The following is a 21,179-nucleotide window of genomic DNA, read 5'->3' as shown; positions in this document are numbered from 1 at the left end:
TATGTTCTAAGATAGCACTGACTGCCAGACTGTGCTGCAGAGGAGATTTTATCCTCGCAAAATGGGATCACCAAACTTTCCCAAAGAATATCTGGAAAGCAACACATTTGCTTTCTTTCATTTTAACTCAGGGCATATATTCATTTTAACTCAGGGCAAATATTCTTTTCTTCTTTCGGACCCAGCAATTTGTATTTCCAACTCCAGTTATAACAAGGTTTGGGATCCAGCACCCTGAATCTTCATTCTCATCTATCTGAGGATTTTGCCCCTAGTTTCATATTCCCCCTTCCCTCTCTCCGCAGCATATCAGGTTGGTCATTGCAGTGACAGACCTGGACTAGAAGGTCACCTTCTCTAGCCAGGTTGCCTTTTGAGACCCTGTAAACAAGGACCCTAAATCTGGTCAGTACTTTAAGTAATGAGCTTGATTCCCCTCACCTACCCTTCACCTACCCCTCTGTGAACTCTGCCTCAGTGACATCCCCAACCCCAGTTGACCTGGGGGTTGGAGGGATTGAATCAGAATTTTGCATGGCAGTACAGACCACATGGGATAGCTCCAAGGCCTATATTCTACTGAAAAAAAAAGTGTTCTTATTTTCTTATCTGTTCAACCATTTTTCCCTCAACAGTAGAAGCATAAATATAGGTATTGCTTGCTTAGGGTATAATGGAAAAAATATTTTGAACATTTTACTATTCTCTGCTTTGCTTGTGGCAGGGCCCTTCATACAATCTGGTTCAGCAGTGGTTGAATGTGATGACTGACATGGGCGTTGTTGCCAAAGAGTTTCTCTTATCTGACAACACTCCCCTTGGAGAATGGACCATCACTGTGAACACGCAAGAACGGGTAAGGAGAAACCCCTTGTAAATGCAAATTGGTTTCTGTTGCCTTCTGGCAAATATCAATAAATAAAAGAAAGGGACTTTTTAAAATTAGCTTTATATTTATTACATAATGTTATCCCATAATGCCCAAATGTTGTGGTATGTGTCCTAGGCAAAGTGTCTGTAAACCCCCCCCCCCCTCTTCAGTTTAGGGCCAGTATGTAGGAACTACAGTCCCCAGGTCCCAGACCTCTCACTTTTCTCTCCGTTTATCACACCTTAGCCACTGGGGTGCTAGGGTTTCATCAGTGGGGAGGAGGAGGACAAACCTCCGAGTACTAGGTGTATAGGTAGAAATTCACACACCACCGGTCTCCCAATTCTCTCAGTAGTCTCAGTAGTTGGCATACTCACTCCTTGACATCTTGAAAGAGGCAAGCAGGACACTTGGATTTGTGTTCAAATAATACATTTACTGTAACTTAAAAAGTACGATCCAACTTAAAATAGCAAAAATCATGAGAATACAAAGAAGGATGAAAACACCAAGTGCTGCAAACTTTCTCCATCTTCCACCTCTGAGTTCCTGTCCCTTCCCAGTGATGGAAAAATAAGAAATTCTCTTCTCCAAAGTAGATAGGGAGGTGGTGATGGTAAACAAAAAAAAACCGGGGTGTTTGCCCTCCTGACCTAGGAACGGATCAAGAAAATGACAAATTATTTTACAAGACAAAAATCCTCTCTTCTCCCTTCTTGCTTAAGTTAGTGCCCTCTAGGTCTGTGAAGGCTCTAGCCAGTTTATTTTATTTTATTTTTTTGTTCTCAATTCTGCAGGCTGTGGGGGCCTGCGGGATCTACCAAGAAAACACTCCTGCTCCAAAATGAAACTTACGAACATCCAATCATGCCTTAAAACGTGCTCTAACCAGTTTATAAAGACGACCTTGACTAATCCCAGCACCCTCGGTGGGGAAAAATCTTAGGAATGGTCTTAGAACATACAACACCTGCTCTCTCTGGCTGGTCAATGGCAAAACCATTGCTAAGGGAGCACAGCAACCTTTACATGTGTATCCCAACTGCTAAACACTGAGCATAAAGCTCGCGGTCAGTTTCCTTCTGTAGGCATAAAATAGGAGAACATCCATTCATTAAGCAGGCCCCTTATGTGTGAGGTGGACCGAAGCAGTTAATCTTCTTCTCCTTTGAATGTTGATTCAAAATAATGTGAACGAAATATTGCACTCCTGTTCCTTATCAGCAATTATTATATGCTATAAATATATGATGTAATGCAAACAATACTTTCATGTGATAAATTTGACAATTTTCACAATTTTATTTTTATTTAAAAGTGTTTGTATACCACTTTTACAAATAAAATTTAATCAAAACGGTTTACATTTTAAAACATACATAATCTGCTTAAATTAAAACACTAACAAAGACTGTGCCAACAAAGAGAATTAAAAGTGTCAAAAAGCAAAAGCAAATTGTAATAAATAGAAAAGATGAAAAATGTCTGCACGTATGCAAACTATGGGCTAGATGGTTTAAAGCATTGTCCCCATTTTGGACCTAAGTCACTAAAACCTTTCTTCCCATTCTGTATGTACGGGGAAACATGTATAGTGAATCAAATCCTATATGCTATTTACTTTTTATGAAATTGCTTGAAGAATACATTTCAATAACAATTCCTTGAAAAGCTAATTTTAACAATCTGAAATCTTATTTTCAACTTAAGGTAACTACGAGCACTTTTACTGTGGCTGAATTTGGTAAGTGAATCTATGCACTTTTTGTTATTTCTTACTTGTTCATTAGATTTGAAAACATCCTCTTCCAATCTGTTGACTGCTGATGCTGGTCTAAGGGAGAATAGAAAAGGGCCAGGAAAATTACCGCCTGCTCTCTGACCAGCTAAGCAAGTGATAAGCAAAATACCATAGAAAGTCCCAGACCAGAGAAAACCCCTGTCGATGCTAGGGCTCCATCTTGTGGACAAACTGGGCTAGTGCCCATTTATAGCTATTCAACATCTATAAAATAGCTATTTTAAAATTAAAAATAAACCTTAGCACACCTTTATGCAATGTTATCTTTGGTGCAGACTTCTTATGATACAAAAGAACCAGTCACTGCAGATCAGTCTTCAAACCTGACTGTGAAACCCTGGTGTTGATCCAGTCATTCTGATCTACAGATCAATAAAACTTAATAATAAAAAAAAGAATGGTCTGATAATCAGAATTGCTTTGCTCTTATTATATTTTGTTCTTTTGTTTAATTAACATGCTCCTCCTAGATAAATATGAACATAAGTAGCATTAGAGTAGATACCAAACTGGCAATAATTAGAGCAATGATTGTGAACCCAGAGTTGCTGGCTGGAGCAAGTCCCTGGTACGGGTCTCACTACAGGGCTTTGAAGAAGTAATTTCCTTGTGCTCAGGTGTAGCTTAACTTGGGACTTATCTTGTACACTGCTGTGAACACTGATAGAGCTGTATGTATAGCAATTGTTTGGACAAAGGGTGCTATACAAATCCAAGCTGAGTTCAGTGTGTTTTCCAGTTCTGTGCTTCTGCCCAGCTGCAGATTTATGAGGCATTGCATGACAGGCTTCCAAGAGCACAGAGGAGAAAGAGCCTAGTTACACATTTGAGTAAACTGAGCTATAGGCTGGCAAAGTAATTTGCCCAAGATCACACAGTTAAGAGTCAAGCAGAAGTCACAGAGTCATGCCCAAAATCTTGCCCTAGCTCATAGTTTGCTGCTCTAACCACTAGATCCCACCTCTTGCTTTATTAAAGTTTGGGTCATCTAACATTAACGGTAAGCTCATACCTCGGGCTCTGCCACTCAGGGAAGCCAACAGTTGTTAACTCATGGTATTTAACTTAATCCTTTTAATGTGGTTGCTGATGTAATTTTAAATGATGTCTGAGGAGCTGCATCTGCCACAAAAGACTGTTCTGAGCAGTTCTCAGCTGCACCTCATAAATCTGCTCCTTTACTTGTTTGTCAGGCTGGATGGTACAGGGGGTAGGAGATGGAAGCAGGAGGAGAAGGGTGTAGTCTTTTTAAATGAATGTCAAGCATATATAACTTTGCCAGCTAAAACAAAATATTTGATCAGGATGTGATGGTACAGATTGCATGCCGTGTTTTGGGATACTGACTAATTGCTGGAAATTCACAGTCCCTCTCCCCTAATTAAATGAGACCTTTTGCAGGTGCAGCTTTATACAAATGCTCACTAAGATTTTATTTTGAAGGGCCCGACAGTTTCCTCCTGGCTTCTTTGGGTTTCCAGATCAAATGGAAGCAGGACTGGGATCTGACACCAGGAGCTTTCATTGTATCCCCTATTTTATTATATATGATATATTAATTCCTTGGGAATTTTTTTTTCCTATTTTTTATGAGGTCCACATTCAAGCAGTCCAGATATCAAAGACAGCTCAATAAAATTATCTGGCTAACACTGGAGATATTGAATATAGCTAGCTGATAGTGTGATAGCGTATGAGGTAGTTGTGGGTGGATCCTTGGGCCGGTGGCAGATGACCACGCCCCAGGGGGAAGATCCCGAAAGGGACCACCGGTCAGGCTCAGAGTATGGAGACAGACACACACTAATTCTTTTATTAGACAGTATATGGAACCACCAGAGATGGCAGTAGTGAGCTGGAATGCCCGGCTGGGCTGTAGTCCCTCAGATACTGGAACAGCGATCCTGGATAACTGAGCTGTAGAGAAACTGAATATAGTGAGTATGCAGGGTATGCAGAGATCAGGAGCAGGTCCTTGATGGTAACACTCACACAATATTCTCTTAGAAGCAGCCCAGGAGTTGGAAAGGATAAGGCCCTCGAGGAGCGAGTACCTGGTTCCAGAGAACGCTCTGAGAGAGAGATGGTAACTCACTGGTGTAGTAGGCAGCGATGACTTCCAGGCAGAAGTAGTATTCAGTAGCAAGTCTGAGTATGTGGGCCCTTGAGGAGCGAGTACCGGCTCCAGACTGCGATCTGAAAAGCAAAGAGAAAGCAAGGCCCCCGAGGAGCAGGTACCCCTGGTAAGTCCGAGGAGGCAGAGTAGCAAGGAAACCCTTTGCTAACTCGATTAGTTAGCGAATTCAGAGACCTTAAATATCCGGTGGAGATGACGTCACCTCAGGAGGACGCCCCTGAGGTTCACGCCACTGCTGGTACTTGAGTCGGGGCCATGCTGCGCATGCTCCCTTAGGCTGCTGGGAAACATGGTGGGGTGTGGCATCCAGCCGGTCTGGGGATGCCGGAAGAGAACGGCATGATGACGCCGCGGCAGCCAAACCTCCAACAGGCAGAGAGGGAGTCGCCAAAGAGGTAAGGTGGGCGTAGTGGAGATGTCGGGCAGCGACAATCGCAACAGTACCCCTCTTCAAAGGGCGATTTCCTCTTCGGGGTACCAGGCTTGGGTTTTGAAGGATGCGCGAGATGGAACTGATGAAGCATCTCTTTGTCCAGAATATTGGCCTGAGGCTCCCAAGAGTTTTCTCCGGGGCCGAAACCTTCCCACTTCAGAAGGTATTCAAAAGTATTGCCTCTTTTACGAACATCCAGGACCTCTTCGACTTTGTATTCTAAGTCATCTTCTGCATTGATGACAGGTGAATCTTGAGGTTTGGAAGAAAATTCGCTGAGTATGAGTGGTTTCAGAAGTGAAACGTGGAAAGCGTTATGAATGTTAAGCCCAGGCGTAAACTTCAGATAGTAGGTGACATTGCCAATATGTTGAAGGACTGGGAATGGTCCCACGTAGCGAGGAGCAAACCGAGATGAAGCTAGTTTAAGTCTGAGGTGCTTGGTGGACAATCAGACCTTGTCTCCTGGTTTGAAGATTGGGGCTTGCGAATGGTGCGTATCGTAGTATTTCTTAGCACAATTGGTGCAAAATGCCACATAGGAATAGGTATCCTTTATGATAGTAGGCCACCAAAATAGCTCCTGTATCTTGAGCAGGGTATAGCGTTGGCCAAGATGGCCAGCCAGCTTGGAATCGTGCGCCCAAAAGAGCACTTTCTTCCTGAGTCTTTTTGGAATGATTGTTTTATCAGTGGGCACAGACTGGGTGGATGCCAAGAGGATTTTCTTCGGGTCAATTATGTGCTGTGGCTCATCAGGCACATCCTCCGAGTGAAAAGAGCATGACCCCCCCCCCCCCCCCCCCCAGGGATTAAGAGTCAGTGTGGGAGTGAATAGCAGGTCAGCGCAGCCCTAGAAGATATAAATGATGTATGTGCCCCTAGGAATACCTTTCCTAAAAAAGGGGTTACATCTACATATTTTTGGTTCTCTATGGGGTCGATTTTAAGACCCACGTGTGCACGTCCATGTCCTTGCATATCCCAGCGTGTGCACATGGATGCGCCAATTTTAAAATGCACGTGTATGTGGGGGAGGGCCACGCTCGCGCGCGCAGGAGGGAGGATGTTCGAATTACGCACGGCAACTCAATCGTCCTTTTTCCCAGTTCCCTAAGCCCCTACCTAACCTTCCTCCCCTTTCCCCTCTCCATCCCGACCCCTAACCCTTACCTACCTATCCTATTTTTTTTTTGTTCTGTAACTTACCTGCTCCGATGGGAAGAAGTAAGTTACGCGTGGTGGCCAGCTGCTGGCGCGCGCTTCCCCGGGACAGCGTCAAATAGCGCTGTCCCGGCCCGCCCTCCACCCTGCCCCTCCCCGCCCAGACCCCGCTCCCCGGCTCACCCCTTTGGATAGGCCTGGCACTTCAGCGCGTAACGCGGGTTACGCGCATTGCCAGGCCCTTCTAAAAATGCACACGGTGCACGCAAGGCCCGGCCACACGCGTACCCCTCGCTGTTTATGCGCGTGGCCCTTTTAAAATTGGGCTGTATAATTTCTTCCACCAAACATGTAATGTTTTGTAAATTATATTTTGTACAAACATGTAACGAATAATGTTACATTTTAAACTTAAATATATTCATTTTTCCCCCCCTAAAAACCATTAAATACAGCAAATGGGGCTTGGGGGAGGGAGGAAGAAGGGCACTAAGCTGACAAAATGTTTCCCATCAGTCCTGGGGAGAGTGAGCTTTCCTTGGTGCTTTGTGGAAGATAATGAGAACTGATTTTAAATTGTATGCTTAAAAGAAAACAAGTGGCCTCATTTTTGCAGTTCACAAAAACCACAAAAGCACCATGAAATATGCAGGCAAAGTTGAATTTAAGTGTTTCCCTCTGTGTACACTGTCTATTCACGCCATCCACAGTTAGCCAAAGAGTGAAATACCGTATATTAAAAAGATTCTGCAAATCCTTACGCTCACTGTACTTTACCTTTATACCCTACTAGCATTGTCAAGATTTGAAGTGACAGTAGCATCTCCATATGTCTACATTGCACCAAAACAAGGAGATGTAACTGGTACAGTCACTGCTAAGTAAGTGAAAAACTTTCTGTCATATTCTTTAACCTTTATGTGCCTATTGTAAGTGTGCTAATAAGTGCTGTGCAGTGTGCTAGGTAAGGCAGTGCAAAAACTTAGGATTACTTTATTTATAATGGTTGTCATTTATAAGAAGTCTAGAAAGACAGGAGGACTCCTGGTGAAACTTAAAACCGGACTGCAATGACAGTAAAAATCAGGAAATGGAGATACATTGCATTGGAAAAATTAATAGAATTACCGCATACTACTGTACTTTAGAGATCCAGAAACAAAGGATCAGATTCATTAAAGGGTTTACCACATTTTGTGTCATTGAAAATGTATTCTTGATCTTGACAGTCTTTGCAGGCATAGGAATGTAAACTTTTACTAGGTTCCTGCCTCCACAAGCTTTTCATGTGTTGGAGCCGTACAATGTTGGCCCATCTGCGTCCGGATCTGAGTGATGTGTTTTGGACTTGTCAAAAAGGGGTTTTCAACCCTGTAGAGATTGCAAGCCACCACAGCCAAAGTGAAGGAATATAAAAATATGTCAAAAACCCCTGTGTGCTCTCCTGTGAATGATAAATGTTCTGCAAGAACCAGCATCCAGCATTCAGAGTTAACAAATTGTGAAAAGGGCTGTACTGTTTAGCCTGCCCAGAGAACAGCACTACATAGCCAGCAGAGAAGGAAGCCAAAGAAGGTAGAAAAGGAGAAATTTGGCTGGCCTGTCTGTATGTGTGGACCAGGGACAGCCAGGAGTTGGAGCCAGGAGCTAGAAAAAAAAGGGGTGCAACTGTCAGCCCTGCAATCAGTTTTTCTCCTGAAGAGTTAATTTTCAAAAGGGAGAGACACAAGTGTATGCTCTGAGGAGGGACAGGAGATCCAAGAGCTGAGAGACTGAGAAACTTCCTTTCCAGAGATATCCAGGCCCAGGAGCACATGGCTGGATCACCCTCCTAAGAGACTGAGTTAAGTAATCTAATCTTTGCACAGAGAGTATTTTAGTAGAGGAGGGAGAAGGTTTATTTCCTTGCCTTTTGTCCCCAAATTCAGTATCTCATCTTAATTGCTAGGGGTGTGCATTCGCTTTCGCCGTATTGGTGATCCGCAATGTATATTGCACTATTCGTAGTATTCGTGGGGAAGTGAAACGTATCGCGATTCCCCACGAATACACGAATCTTTGCCGAATTATACGGCCACCTAAATAAAAATTTAAACAAACCCCCCACCCTCCTGAACCCCCCCAAGACTTACCAAAATTCCCTGGTGGTTCAGCGGGGGGTCCAGGAGCCATCCCCTGCACTCACACCCTCGGTGCCAGTTTCATCATGGCGCCGATAGCCTTTGTCACAGGGGCTACCGGTGCCATTGGTCAGCCCCTGTCATATTGTCATCGGCGCCATCTTGTGCTCCTACCATGTGACAGGGGCTGACCAATGGCACCTGTAGCCCCTGTGACATGGTAATGGCAAAGGCTATCGGCGCCATTTTGAGTACTGGCATCGGACGGATGGCATGCAGGAGGTCACTCCCGGACCCCCGTTGGACCCCCAGGGGCTTTTGGACAGCTTGGGGGGGCCTCCTGACTCCCACAAGACTTGCCAAAAGTCCAGCGGGGGTCCGGGAGCGACCTCCTGCACACCGGCCGTCCGATGCCAGTACTCAAAATGGCGTCGATCGCCTTTGCCCTCACTATGTCACAGGTACCAATGGTCGGCCCCTGTGACATAGTGAGGGCAAAGGCAATCTGCACCATTTTGAGTACTGGCATCGGACGGCCGGCGTGCAGGAGGTCGCTCCCGGACCCCCGCTGGACTTTTGGCAAGTCTTGTGGGGGTCAGGAGGCCCCCCCAAGCTGGCCAAAAGTCCCTGGGGGTCCAACGGGGGTCCCGGAGCAACCTCCTGCACTCCGGCCGTCCGATACCAGTACTCAAAATGGCGCTGATAGCCTTTGCCCATACAATGTCACAGGGGCTACCGGTGCCATTGGTCAGCCCCTGTCACATGGTAGGAGCACAAGATGGCGCCGATGGTCATGTGACAGGGGCTGACCAATGGCACCGGTAGCCCCTGTGACAAAGGCTATCGGCGCCATGATGAAACCAGCACCGAGGGTGGGAGAGTGCAGGGGATGGTTCTCGGACTCCCCGATGGACCACCAGGGAGTTTTGGTAAGTCTTTGGGGGGTCAGGAGGGTGGGGGGTTGTAGTTAATTTTAATTTTAGCTGGGACACGAATAGAAATCGCCGTATTAACGCATCGGGGCGCCATACGGCCGAATGCAACGTATCTGCTGCCCGACGAATCCGAATCACGAATGCAACATATGGCGTCCCTCTGCACATCCCTATTTCTTTCCCAACCGTTGCTGGGAAAGAAAAACTGGTGGACAGTGGTCTTTCTGAAAGAAACTGAAACCAGGCCCGCTTTCTGTTTAGCACCAAGTGAACCATTTGGGGAAGCTCCCCAGGAGAGAAAGACCATTCACATACTGCAGTGCTTATCTATTTGGTTTATCATCTAGCCAGCTCCACCATCAAGAGGGACTTCTTCATTTTCTTGATTGTTTTTTTCTACACAGTTTTGTGTTTGTGATAAGGTGCATCTTTTACAAACTGGTGACATCAGGGTGGATCTGTTCCCTGCCCTTTTTTTGAGTTCTCAGGAGTAAAGACAATTTTTGAAAGTTGTGTACTTCACTGCCTTTCTCCTCCACCTTTCTCTATTAGCATTCCCTGTTTCTTTTTTACTATCCATATGAGTATGTTGGGTGCCCTGGTGTTATTTTTGCATTGCTTGATAAAAAAAAAAAAAAGAAAAGAAAACTGCAGGTCTTTATTATATTTCACTACTGTACTTTTCCCATGTAATGTTCTGGTTGGATTTACTGTCTAATTACACAATACTAGGAAAGGAGTTAATTACTCTTTTATTCTGGTGTGATGATTTTATCTGGTCTGAGATGCCACAAGGGGGAGGTTATTTGGGAAGGGCACAGAATTGTGATATTGTTGTGACCGGGACCCTGTCCCATCCCTTACTCAGGTTAAGAACCCAAAGATAAATCATATTGGTAAATATAATTTCTCATGTGGTAATCCACACCCCAAGCATAGGGGTAATTCATAGTCCAAACTAAGGGAGGGGGAAGGGCCACAATAAGATTCTCAATTAAAGTCAATGACATTCCTTGTGACCTTAGGCAGGTCACTTTGTCCTACATTACATCAGGTACAAACTTAGGAGGTCATTTACTAAGCAGAGTTGGGGCTTTAATGCATAAGAACATAAGAACATGCCATACTGGGTCAGACCAAGGGTCCATCAAGCCCAGCATCCTGTCTCCAACAGTGGCCAATCCAGGCCATAAGAACCTGGCAAGTACCCAAAAAATTGAGGGGTAGATTTTAAAACCCCTGCGCGCCGGTGCACCTATTTTGCATAGGCCGCCGGCACGCGCAAAGCCCTGGGACGCTCGTAAGTCCCGGGGCTTCGTAAAAGGGATGGAAGGGGGCGTGTCCGAGGGTGTGTCCAGGGCAGGGGCGGTCCGGGGCGGGTCCGGGGGTGTGGTGACGGTTCGGGGGCAGGCCGGGAGGGCGGTCCCGAGTCCCCCGGCACTGCGGCCTGCGCAAGTTACGCCTGCTTCAAGCAGGCGTAAATTGCCCAACAAAGGTAGGGGGGGGGATTTAGGTAGGGCTGGGGGGTGGGGTAGATAGGGGAAGGGAGGGGAAGGAGGGAGGACGCGGAAGGAAAGTTCCCTCCGAGGCCGCTCCGAAATCGGAGCGGCCTCGGAGGGAACGGAGGCAGGCTGCGTGGCTCGGCGCGCGCAGGTTCCCGATTTTGCACAGCCTTGCGCGCACCGACCCCAGATTTTATAATATACGCGCGTAGCCGCGCGTATATTATAAAATCTGGTGTACTTTTGTTCGCGCCGGTGGTGCGAACAAAAGTACGTGCGCGCGTATGTTTTGAAGATCTACCTCTTAGTCTATCACATGTAACTGTTGCAGTAAACGCCTTAATGTGAGAAAATGTGCAGTTTTTCAAATAGCATGAGCTATCTTCCCCCCCCCCCAAAAAAAAAAATCTGGTGCAATGTGGGAATGGTAATGAACTGATTTGTGTGTAAATGCATGCATATAAGCTTGATACTGGGCAAAATCAAATAACACAGCTTGCAATATTCGATTTAAAGTCAGCTGCAATTCAAGAACTACAGCGACTTTTCCTGGGAGCATCGGAACACTCCCTGATGGTCCTGGGACTGCCGTTTAACAGGCGCAAGCAGCCCAACGAATCCCCACCCCTAGCCTCGAGATACCTCCTGTACCATTTTCCCCCCTCCCCCTCGTGAGACAACCAAAGTAAAAATGAATAAGTTTTCAAAGTTTACTGACCCTGGGCACACATCCCGCCCTGCTCCTCCCTCAAAACCCTCCTCCACTTTGAAAACTCCATTCCATGGATCTTGAACTCCCCTGACCTCCCCCAGCCTTTATCTAGCTAGCCATGGTGGTCCAGTGGGGGCCAAAGTGCCCCCCGGGACTCTGGGCCCAGTGCCACATTTTAAAAATGGTGCCGGTGGTTGATGTTACAGTCTCATGATCAAGTTCCAGTAGTCAAGTGATAGAAGGGAGACTCTGTCGCTGTCTTTGTCACGGTTTTTTGAACTGGAATTTAGAGGCAGGCCTGGCTGAATAGCCAAGTCTTGACTTTTTTTTCCTGAATGTAAGGTAAGATGTCTTAAGGCATAGGGATAGTGATATTTTATAATTTTGGGGCATAGCAGCTGTATGCATAAACCTTGCCTCACAGATGAACCTTCTGAGCTAGAAATGAAATTGTGTACTGCGATGGGTAGGTAGATTGAGGTGGTAGCTACAGACCTTTTGAGTTAATCTGGAAGCCCAGGATGACATGTTCACTGGGGACCAGCACTTCAAATACCCCAGTTGAGCTTTAATCCCAGCAGACATAACTAGGTTATTGCTGGTGCTAGCCTTAGCATTTTTGCAGATCTGTACAAAAATTATATTTCTAGCCCTCTATATATGAATATTCAGACAAATCATAGAAAAAGTTTGTAATATCCTAACTTTGCTGAATTTTGTGTCATACAGAACTATTTGCTTTTATAATATTTATCTTGTACTTCTGATACTTATTTAAAATACTTAGAGCCCATAGTGCCTTCAGTTCTAGGCAGGTAATAGACCAGTATCCATAAATAAAAATAAAAAAAGCAGCCCATAAAACATCAAATGAAACAGAATAAAATAATTAAGTCTGGCAACATAAACTTCTATTCATTACTCAAAATGTATTAAATTTGGAAATAAATATATGGAGAAATTTATTTACACAAACTTTCCTTGCAAGTAGGGATGCTAACCTGTGAACCCTGGTGAATTCTTAAATTCACTCCCCCAATTTCTTCCCAAAATTTGATGTGAGACTATCTTAATAAACATCGACTTGTTTATCTCAAGTCCCCATCCCACACCAAATACAACAAAAGTAACCACACTGTTAAGTATAAAAAATGAGAATTCACCCAGATTTATTAATAAAGTTTCCTAACAATAAAAAAAATATTTTTCATAATAGCAGACAAGATATATCATCACACATTTTTATAACATTTTTTCAGTGACACCCCCCCCCCCCCCAGTCTGATTTAAAACCTTGTCACTGCCACAACAATTCACTGTACAACATTCTCAGTGACTCCCAGTCTAAAATCAAACCTATCTCTGAAAACCATAAGTTAATCTTTGGTATTCTGTTACCATAAACTTGTGACTGCCTTTTAAATGTGTGATCAACTCTCCTTAAAAATAGGAAAACAACATTTACAAATCCCACCCTTCATGGAAATTTCTCACCCACAAGTTGGAAACTAGGAATTGCCAACAGTTGTCTCTCTTCCCAAATGTCCTGAAGTTCTCTCATGCAGGTCTCTCTCTTTCTGTGTCAGATGATAAGGCTATTAGGGGGTTATTTTCTAAAGCTATCACACGCTTGCGCAACAGTGCAAACGTGCGATAGCTAGAAAGCTTAGCGCATGTGTGCGCTAGCTACATCAGGGCGGAATCAGCCCGGAAGAGGAGGAGTCGGGGCGTCACTGGGGTGACTCTGCGAAGACGGCGCAGACTGCGAAATGGTTCCATATCTCTGCACTAGCCGGCGATCACTGCCGGCTAGCGCAGGACCGCCCCCTGCTTCACCCCCCCACCCACTGTTACTGCCGGGATTCACTATGCCTTGCGGCATTAGTGAATCCAGGACTTAGTCCAGTGCTGTGAATCTGTCTTACAGCCTGTTATAATTGCATTGGTGTTACAACTGTGCGAACATGTAAGTGAATTGGTTAGTAAGAAGTTCTTTCAAGAATAAGTGTTCAAAGTGAGTTCTCTCAGCACCTGTCTCTTAGTGGCTTATACACAATCAGCAGAAATCTTGCTGTGACATCATACCAGCCTAGTTCATGCAAGGTCTTGAAATCTTTTTGCAATTCAGCAGAGGTTACTTGCCATCTGAAAACTGGTGTTTCCAATGTCTGGGATTTGAAACAGTTCACTTACTAAAGCAACACATTCAGCACTTTGTAAGACAAACAGGTTTTTTGAAGTTTTTACAGTTTCAAATGCCCATCTTTGAGTTGATGACCACTGACGTATACTTCTGACAGTTTCCCAGCCTTGACTAATTACAGTTCAGTTTGTGATTACTATATAAACCACCGCCTTAAGAAAATTGGTCTTTCCCCTTTTCCTTATCTAACAGAAGAGAAAAGTAGCGGGAAACGTAAGATAATAGACAATAAAAGTGAAAGGTCGGCTGGGACAGAGATATCCAGCTGACCTTTCACTGAATTCTGCTAGAATTTAGCAGAACTCAGAGAGAAATGGGAGAAAAACAATATTACATGAGCTACCTAAAAGGATTAACTACTAATGTCTATATAAAAAAGGAATATATAAAATTTAGGCCAAAAACAAAATATATGCTGGCCCTTAACTTACAAACCCACCCTTCCAAATAAGACCAATCTCCCCATGAGTGCTTCTACCTGGGTGGGCCTCTATTCCATTCTCTACAACCCCCTTCATACTTCCATTCCACTGTGTATGTCCAATTCTTCCCAACTACTATCCTTCCATGCCTCCAATCTCATCTCCTTTATCATTCCTCTCACTACCTGCTCACCTCATTTCTGTGCCAAAGTGGTAGAGCTATACGGGATGTGACTGGATCTGGATGCCTTCCGGGAACAACAGCAGCTGCAGCCTGTCACTAAGCATGGGGACTGTGAGTCAACATGAGTTCACAGTCCCTGTGGCAGCAACTCCTCCTCCTCTGGCTTGGCTTTACTTTTCAAACAGGAAGCTCCTTGTGGGAAAGAGAGGAGGTGCCAATCATGGGGACTGTGATTGCTCACTGGCTGACAGTTCTTGTACTCAGTGATAGGTTGCAGCTGTTGCCATTCCCTGACATTAGCTGGGCCTAGGACTTCCCAGTGAAACAATGCTGCTTCAGAAAAGAGAGAACCCGAACAGGTAGCCTGAATGGATGTCATGATGATGGCCTTATCCTCTACCAGCTATCATGAATATTATCCTTCTGTCTATCAGCCATTCTCCCTTTCTCCAACTAAGTCCGCCTCTCCTCTCTTTCCCTTTGGGAGATCAGCGAATGCTGAGAGGTCACAGTGCAAGTGCTGTCAGCGTCACAGTTTAGACAGATTTATGGCACATCTGGAGCACAAGGGAGAGGGGGAAGGGACAGGGAATACTGGAGCTGAAATAATGTAGCAACAAAGCACCAGTAGGGACTGCTGGAACCTATCATCCTATTAGAAACTCTGGTTCGAACATTTTTAATATAGGCAATAATATGTGTATTATAAAAAATTGTTAAATGTAATACTTTTCTTTTTTATTCCTGATTTTATAGATATACATCTGGGGAAAAGGTGAAAGGAAATGTAACAATTACTTTGAGACAAGGCAGTTTCTACATTCCTGAGGACATTGTCCTCAATAAAACTTATGAGGTATGTTTTTCTCAAATATGTTTGGGAGCAACCAGCATTAAGCAATACTGGGGTTTTACAATATAGTTTTCTTCCCAGCCCAATTGAAACTTGCTCTAACTGGGACTATGGTCCCTCTACTTCTTTCATTTTGTAATTAATAGTTTATTGACCATAATAGCAAAGAACAACAATTCAACAGCATCACATATGCAAATACAATGGGTTATGATTCAATTTCCATTTGTTTTCCTCACCCCCTTCCTTTCTGGCAATACCCGTATTACTATACATCAAGTCACATACAGCTGAGTATATCATACATAAACAAATACCATAATAAACAGACTCAAGGTTGTTTTTTATTCATCCAAGTTATATACTGTTCCCATTTCTTATGAAATTTCTCCAGCTTATGTCTCAATGCTGTGAGATGACCTAGTCTCTTGCTAACTACTTCCATAGAGGGACTTAAAGGTTGCTTCCAAAAAGCTGCTAAGGAAAGTCTAGTTGCTAACACAATTTGAAGTATTAAACGATGAAGCAAATGAGACACATCAGGAACAGGAATACTCAACAAATATATCTGGGATCTTTGGGAATCTCTTGATTATTTCATCCCAAAAATTTGTCACCTTAGAACATTCCCACTAAGTATGGAGCATAGAGCCAATGTCACCACATTGCCTCCAGCACTTCAGGGTAACATTAGTCCATATTTTATGAAGTTTCTCCGGGGTCAAATACCAACGAAACAAAACTTTATATCCATTTTCCACAAGAAGCGAAGAAATGGAACTTCTACCCAACTGGTATAAAACAAAGATCCCAAATTTCATAAATCAGATTCCTAAGAAATCAGGTGCTTTGGTTTAGCTAGTATTTCTCTAACATAGAAATATAGAAATAATGGCAGAAAAGGACCAAATGGTCCATCCAGTCTGTCCAGCAAGCTTCCTAAGGTAGTAACTGCTCTGTGCATTTATCCCCTAGCATTGTGATAACCCATAAAAATAGCAGCAGCAACATTTTGGAGATGAATTTTCTTGAAAATTCAGTTCTATAATTTAGACTTTATCCCCTTAACCTTACCATTACTATCGCATAACCCTTCTAATAGAGATTTTTCCTTTGTGGATCGCTGGACAAATGTGCTTAGTTTTCACATACTGACATTCATATAATGATGTACCAGCATATAAGTGTATACATCCTTATCATCAAGATTATATTTGTCTCTAAGCACATCAAAACTGACAAGGGAATTGTTAGTCTGAAATATTCCAATGACTGCAAACCTAAGGTATGCCATCTTTGAAAATCTATTGAATTAAATCCAGGAGGGTAGTCTCTAATAAAATGCAAAGGGGTCTTAAAAAAGACTTCTCTGTGTCCCACTATGGACTCTTTCCATCTATCCCATATCTTCATCACGAACTGGGTATATGGGGAAATAAGTACCAGTGAAACTCTAAATTTCCAGGGCAACCAAAACTGTGTTTTAAATGCAATATCTCCCAAGATAGCCTGCTCCAAGTCCACCATGGGTATAGGATTGCTTTGCAAATGCCAATCCACAATGGCACTAATTTGAGCCGCCACATAATATTTTTTAAAATTAGGCACCTGAGGCCCCCTGCAACGCTTGGTAAATATAGCGCCCTTTGTGCTATTCTTGGGGGTCTTCTTCACCAAATAAAGCTAAAGACACATTTCTGCAATTTTTTAAGAAAATCCTCAGAGATAAAAACAGCTAATGTTTGGAACAGATAGGACAGCTTAGGAAGAACATTCATTTTAATAGTAGCCAAGAAAGGTTATGACGTTCCCATATATCCAGATCATGGAAGACATTGAAGATCACCGTTGGATAATTCAGGTCCCTCTACTTCTGTCAGAACTGTTGCTGCGGATCATAGTATTCTGGACAAGGATCATAACTGGTGCTTAACCCCCCCCCCCCACACACACACAACACTTTCCCCAACTCAGTTGATTGCATGGCTCTTGCCCCATTTTGGGACAGGCTAGGCCATTATTGGCTAGCTTGTGGAGCAAATGCATACATCCAAGGGAGGGGGTTGAGGAAGTGTGGCATGTCCCATCTTCCTCCATCTCCCAGTACCCTTTTGTCATGCTCACCTGTAGTGATGGCCCTTATCTCTGTCAAGTCCAAGCAATAAAGTGAAATTTCTCTAATGAGCATCATAGATGACTGCTTTAGGTAGTACTTAAAATACGATGCTTTCCTGGTGTGGGACGATCTTCATGGTGATGGGAAAGATGACCACGATCAAGTAGCCGGGCAAACGTTCACCATAAACTGAGAAGATATTAATCACAGTGGTCAAGGTGGTGGTGGGCCAGCCGTACTAGGGTAACAGCGGCTCCTGAATAAAATTGCCCCCGTTAAAGCTTTGGTCTTAATGGAGTATTCCCCGAAAGTGAGACACACCGGTACCACCAGCTGTGGAGAGGGAGCCGGATGATTTAAGACTGTCTTCCTGACTAAGCCCCCATTGCGAGGGTTTCCTGGCTTTTCAGAGCAGCTGATAGCAAAATGCTCCTGTGCAGCATAATACAGACAGAGGATATTCTGTCTTCACCTCAGTTTTTCTTCTTCCGATTTCTGGGTTCTTAAGGGGCGATAACCATCATAGGGTCCATGGTAGGTTTCAAAGGATACTGGGAGGAGGCAAACACGTAGATCAGTGAAACATCTTCTTCTCCTGAGCTTGTTTCGGGAATCTTAAATCCACATGGATAGCCAGGGCAATGAGCGCTTCCAGAGATCTTGGCCTGCCAACTCATCCTTTATTTTCCCAGCTAATCCTTGCTAGAAGATGGCCATTTGACTGTCTTCTCCCCAGCCAAGCTTGGAAGCCAGCGTAAGAAACCATACTGCATACTTGCCCATGGTGGGAGTGCCTTGGTGAATACATATCAATTCTATGGCTGCAGATGAGAATTAACTAGACTTATTGAAAATCAGATGAAACTGTTGCACAAAGTTGTTCAAGCTCCCGAGGAGAGGATCATCTCGTTCTCACAAGGGAGAGACACAGGCAAGAGTGGGGCCATCCAACTAGGAGAGTATATATGTTACCTTGACAAGGTCTGACGAAAAATGAGCCGCCTGAAGTTCAAAATGCATTTTGCATACATTCAGGAACCCTTTGCATCCTTTGTGGTCACCAGCATCCCTGGAGTAGGGGGAATATGCTTCATTGATTCTGAGGTCTGAACAGGGGGAAAAGTTACCGTAACAGGTGCTGTAGCGAGTAACTGTGCACTGGATATTGTCTAGTTACTGGGCCAGAGTCTGAAGTTGGTGCGAGAGTCGCCGCAGAGAACTTCAGCCAGACTCCCCCACCTACTGGCATGGTCAGCCCCACCTCCTCGGGCCCAGGAGCCTTGCCTCGGCCAGCGGCCACGGTCGGCGAGCTCCGCCGCGGCCTCTCTTCAATGCTGTCCCCTGTCAGGGGACAACATGGGAGGGATCAGGACTTCTCCTCCCAGCCCTGCGACTATTTAAGGCAAGGCCTGCTCCACAAACCTTGCCTTGGCTACTCCTGGCTCTGATTCCTGTGAAGAATTCCTTTTGCCTTATTCCTGGTTCCTGTCTTTCATCTGCTCTGTTTCCTGGACCCTTGCTTCGCCTGACCATGTCTATGCCGCCTGCCACGACCATCGCTTGCCTGACTATGAGATACGCCGTCTGCCAAGACCCTTGCCTGCCTTTCCATGTGATTCATCGCCTGCCTGAGGCCCCACGTAAGTCCAGCCGGCCCCAGTACCCAAGGGCACAACCTGCGGGTAACGAGGGCTGGTAGTGGTGAAGTCCCTGCGGGGTCTCAGATCTCCTCTAGCCTCACCTGCCGTCAGAAGGGTACCTCTGTGGCTCCTCCCCATTGGCTCTCACGTCCGCCGGCCCAAGGATCCACTCTCGCTGAGGCTTCTGCCTTGCAGGCAATTCCTGGACTTGTCCAAAGAATCCTGGAGCAGCAGAAGGCCCTGGAATCACTGGCGGCCTCCATGGAGCACCTCAACACTCGATTGGACTCGGTGGCCACCACCTCAATTCAGGCCTCTCCTCCCTCCAGCTTGATGGCATCAGCGTCGGTTCCCCACCCGGTAATCTCTCTACCGGCCCTACTTCGCTATGTGGGGGATCCACAGCAGTGTAGTGGGTTCCTCAACCAGAGCAATAGGCACTTCTGCCTACATTCTTCTCTTTTCCCTGACGACCTGACCAAGATGACTTACATTCTATCTCTGCTCAAAGGGACGGCTCTGGCTTGGGCCTCTCCCTTATGGGAATGTTTGGACCCACTGCTGCTGGACCTTTTGAGTTTCTTGGCATGCTTCTGAATCATCTTCGAGACTCTCGGATGGCAGACTCAAGTCAGTACGGAGCTCCTTCACATCAGACAGGGCAGTCGCTCTCTGATGGATTATACTCTGGAGTTTTACACTCTGTCTACAGAGCTCCACTGGGAGGAACCATGTCTGTGGGCCATATACCTGGACGGTCTCTCGCCTAAGATCAAAGATGAGCTGGTAGCCATGATCTTCCAGTAACACTGGATACATTAATTGATGTAGCTGGGAGAATTGACCACCGCCTCTGGGAGAGATCCTTTGAGTTAGCAGGCTCTAAACGATGCCCCAGCGGACCCCCCTCAACCACGACCTGCCTCACCGGGCGCCTCTCTGCTGTCCTTCCCAGAAGAGCCCATGCAGTTGGGCCGAGGTCCGTTGTCGCTGAAGGAACACCAAAGAAGGCATCGAGCTGGCCTCTTCCTCTACTGTGGGGGTTCTGGACACCTCCTGGCCCAATGTCCAGTGTGGCCGATAAACTCCAGGACCTAGGCTTCCCCGGAGGGGTGACCCTAGGCCTGACTGCTCCTGTCCCTCCACTCACCTTGCCGGTGACTCTTGCCTTTCAAGATTGCAGCTTTCCTACCTTGACATTGGTGGATTCAGGGGCGGGTGGGAATTTTCTCATGCAAGAGATCGTGGATCAGCTATCTATTCCCTCTCAGCCTTGTCCTGTTCCACTAGTTCTGTCATCAATCCACAAAGACCCCCTGCCAGGTCTGATTACCCACACGACCGCCCCTCTGGAGTGTCATATTGAACCTGGTTATCATGAGCACATCACCTTTTATGTCATCCAGCGGGCCATTCCCCCGGTGGTCTTCGGTATCCCATGGCTGCAGCATCATAATCCTCAAATCAACTGGACTTCTCTCCGATTCAACCACGGAGTTTATCGTGTTACCCTAGATGCTTCCTGGCCTCCAGAGAGGTCTCTCCTGACCCTAGCCCAGAAGTGTTGGCGGGATTGCCTCCGCAATATGCTCAATATGTGGATGTATTTTCTAAGAAGGCAGCTAGCACCTTGCCACCCCATCGGCAATCAGACTGCGCCATCAACCTGATCCCGGGCTCCACTCCTCCTCGTGGCAGGGTATACCTGCTCTCTCTACTTGAAACTCAAGTCATATCCGACTACATCCGGGAGAACCTCCAGAATGACTTCATCCACTGTTCCAACTCGCTGACCAGAGCCAGCTTCTTTTTTGTGGGGAAAAAGGACGGGTCTTTTGGTCCCTGTATTGACTATCACGGCTTGAACGCGATTACCATCAAGGACCGCTATCCCTTGCCGCTGATAACGGAGCTTTTTGATTGTCTACAAGTGGCTCAGGTCGTCTCGAAATTGGACCTGTGAGGTGCTTACAATCTTGTCAGAATCAAGGAAGGTGATGAATGGGAGACGGCAATTAACACCAGGGACAGCCTTTACGAATACCATGTCATTCCGTTCGGCCTTTGTAATGCACCCGCCATCTTC

At 45.4% G+C, this 21,179-nt stretch overlaps 1 protein-coding gene across 1 annotated transcript in view; it reads left to right on the top strand.

Annotated features, from left to right (window-relative positions):
* LOC115088601 (CD109 antigen-like) overlaps positions 1-21,179 on the top strand; it is a 220,564-nt gene that overhangs the window by 36,694 nt on the left and 162,691 nt on the right. The window contains exons 5-8 of the mRNA XM_029596859.1: positions 725-856; positions 2,582-2,615; positions 7,200-7,287; positions 15,241-15,340. Of these exons, the coding sequence (XP_029452719.1) occupies positions 725-856; positions 2,582-2,615; positions 7,200-7,287; positions 15,241-15,340 (354 nt within the window). The remainder of the gene's footprint in view (positions 1-724; positions 857-2,581; positions 2,616-7,199; positions 7,288-15,240; positions 15,341-21,179) is intronic.

This window comes from Rhinatrema bivittatum, chromosome 3 (assembly GCF_901001135.1).
Source record: "Rhinatrema bivittatum chromosome 3, aRhiBiv1.1, whole genome shotgun sequence".
Lineage (NCBI taxonomy): Eukaryota > Metazoa > Chordata > Amphibia > Gymnophiona > Rhinatrematidae > Rhinatrema > Rhinatrema bivittatum.
This window is presented reverse-complemented; position numbering and strand designations above follow the sequence as displayed.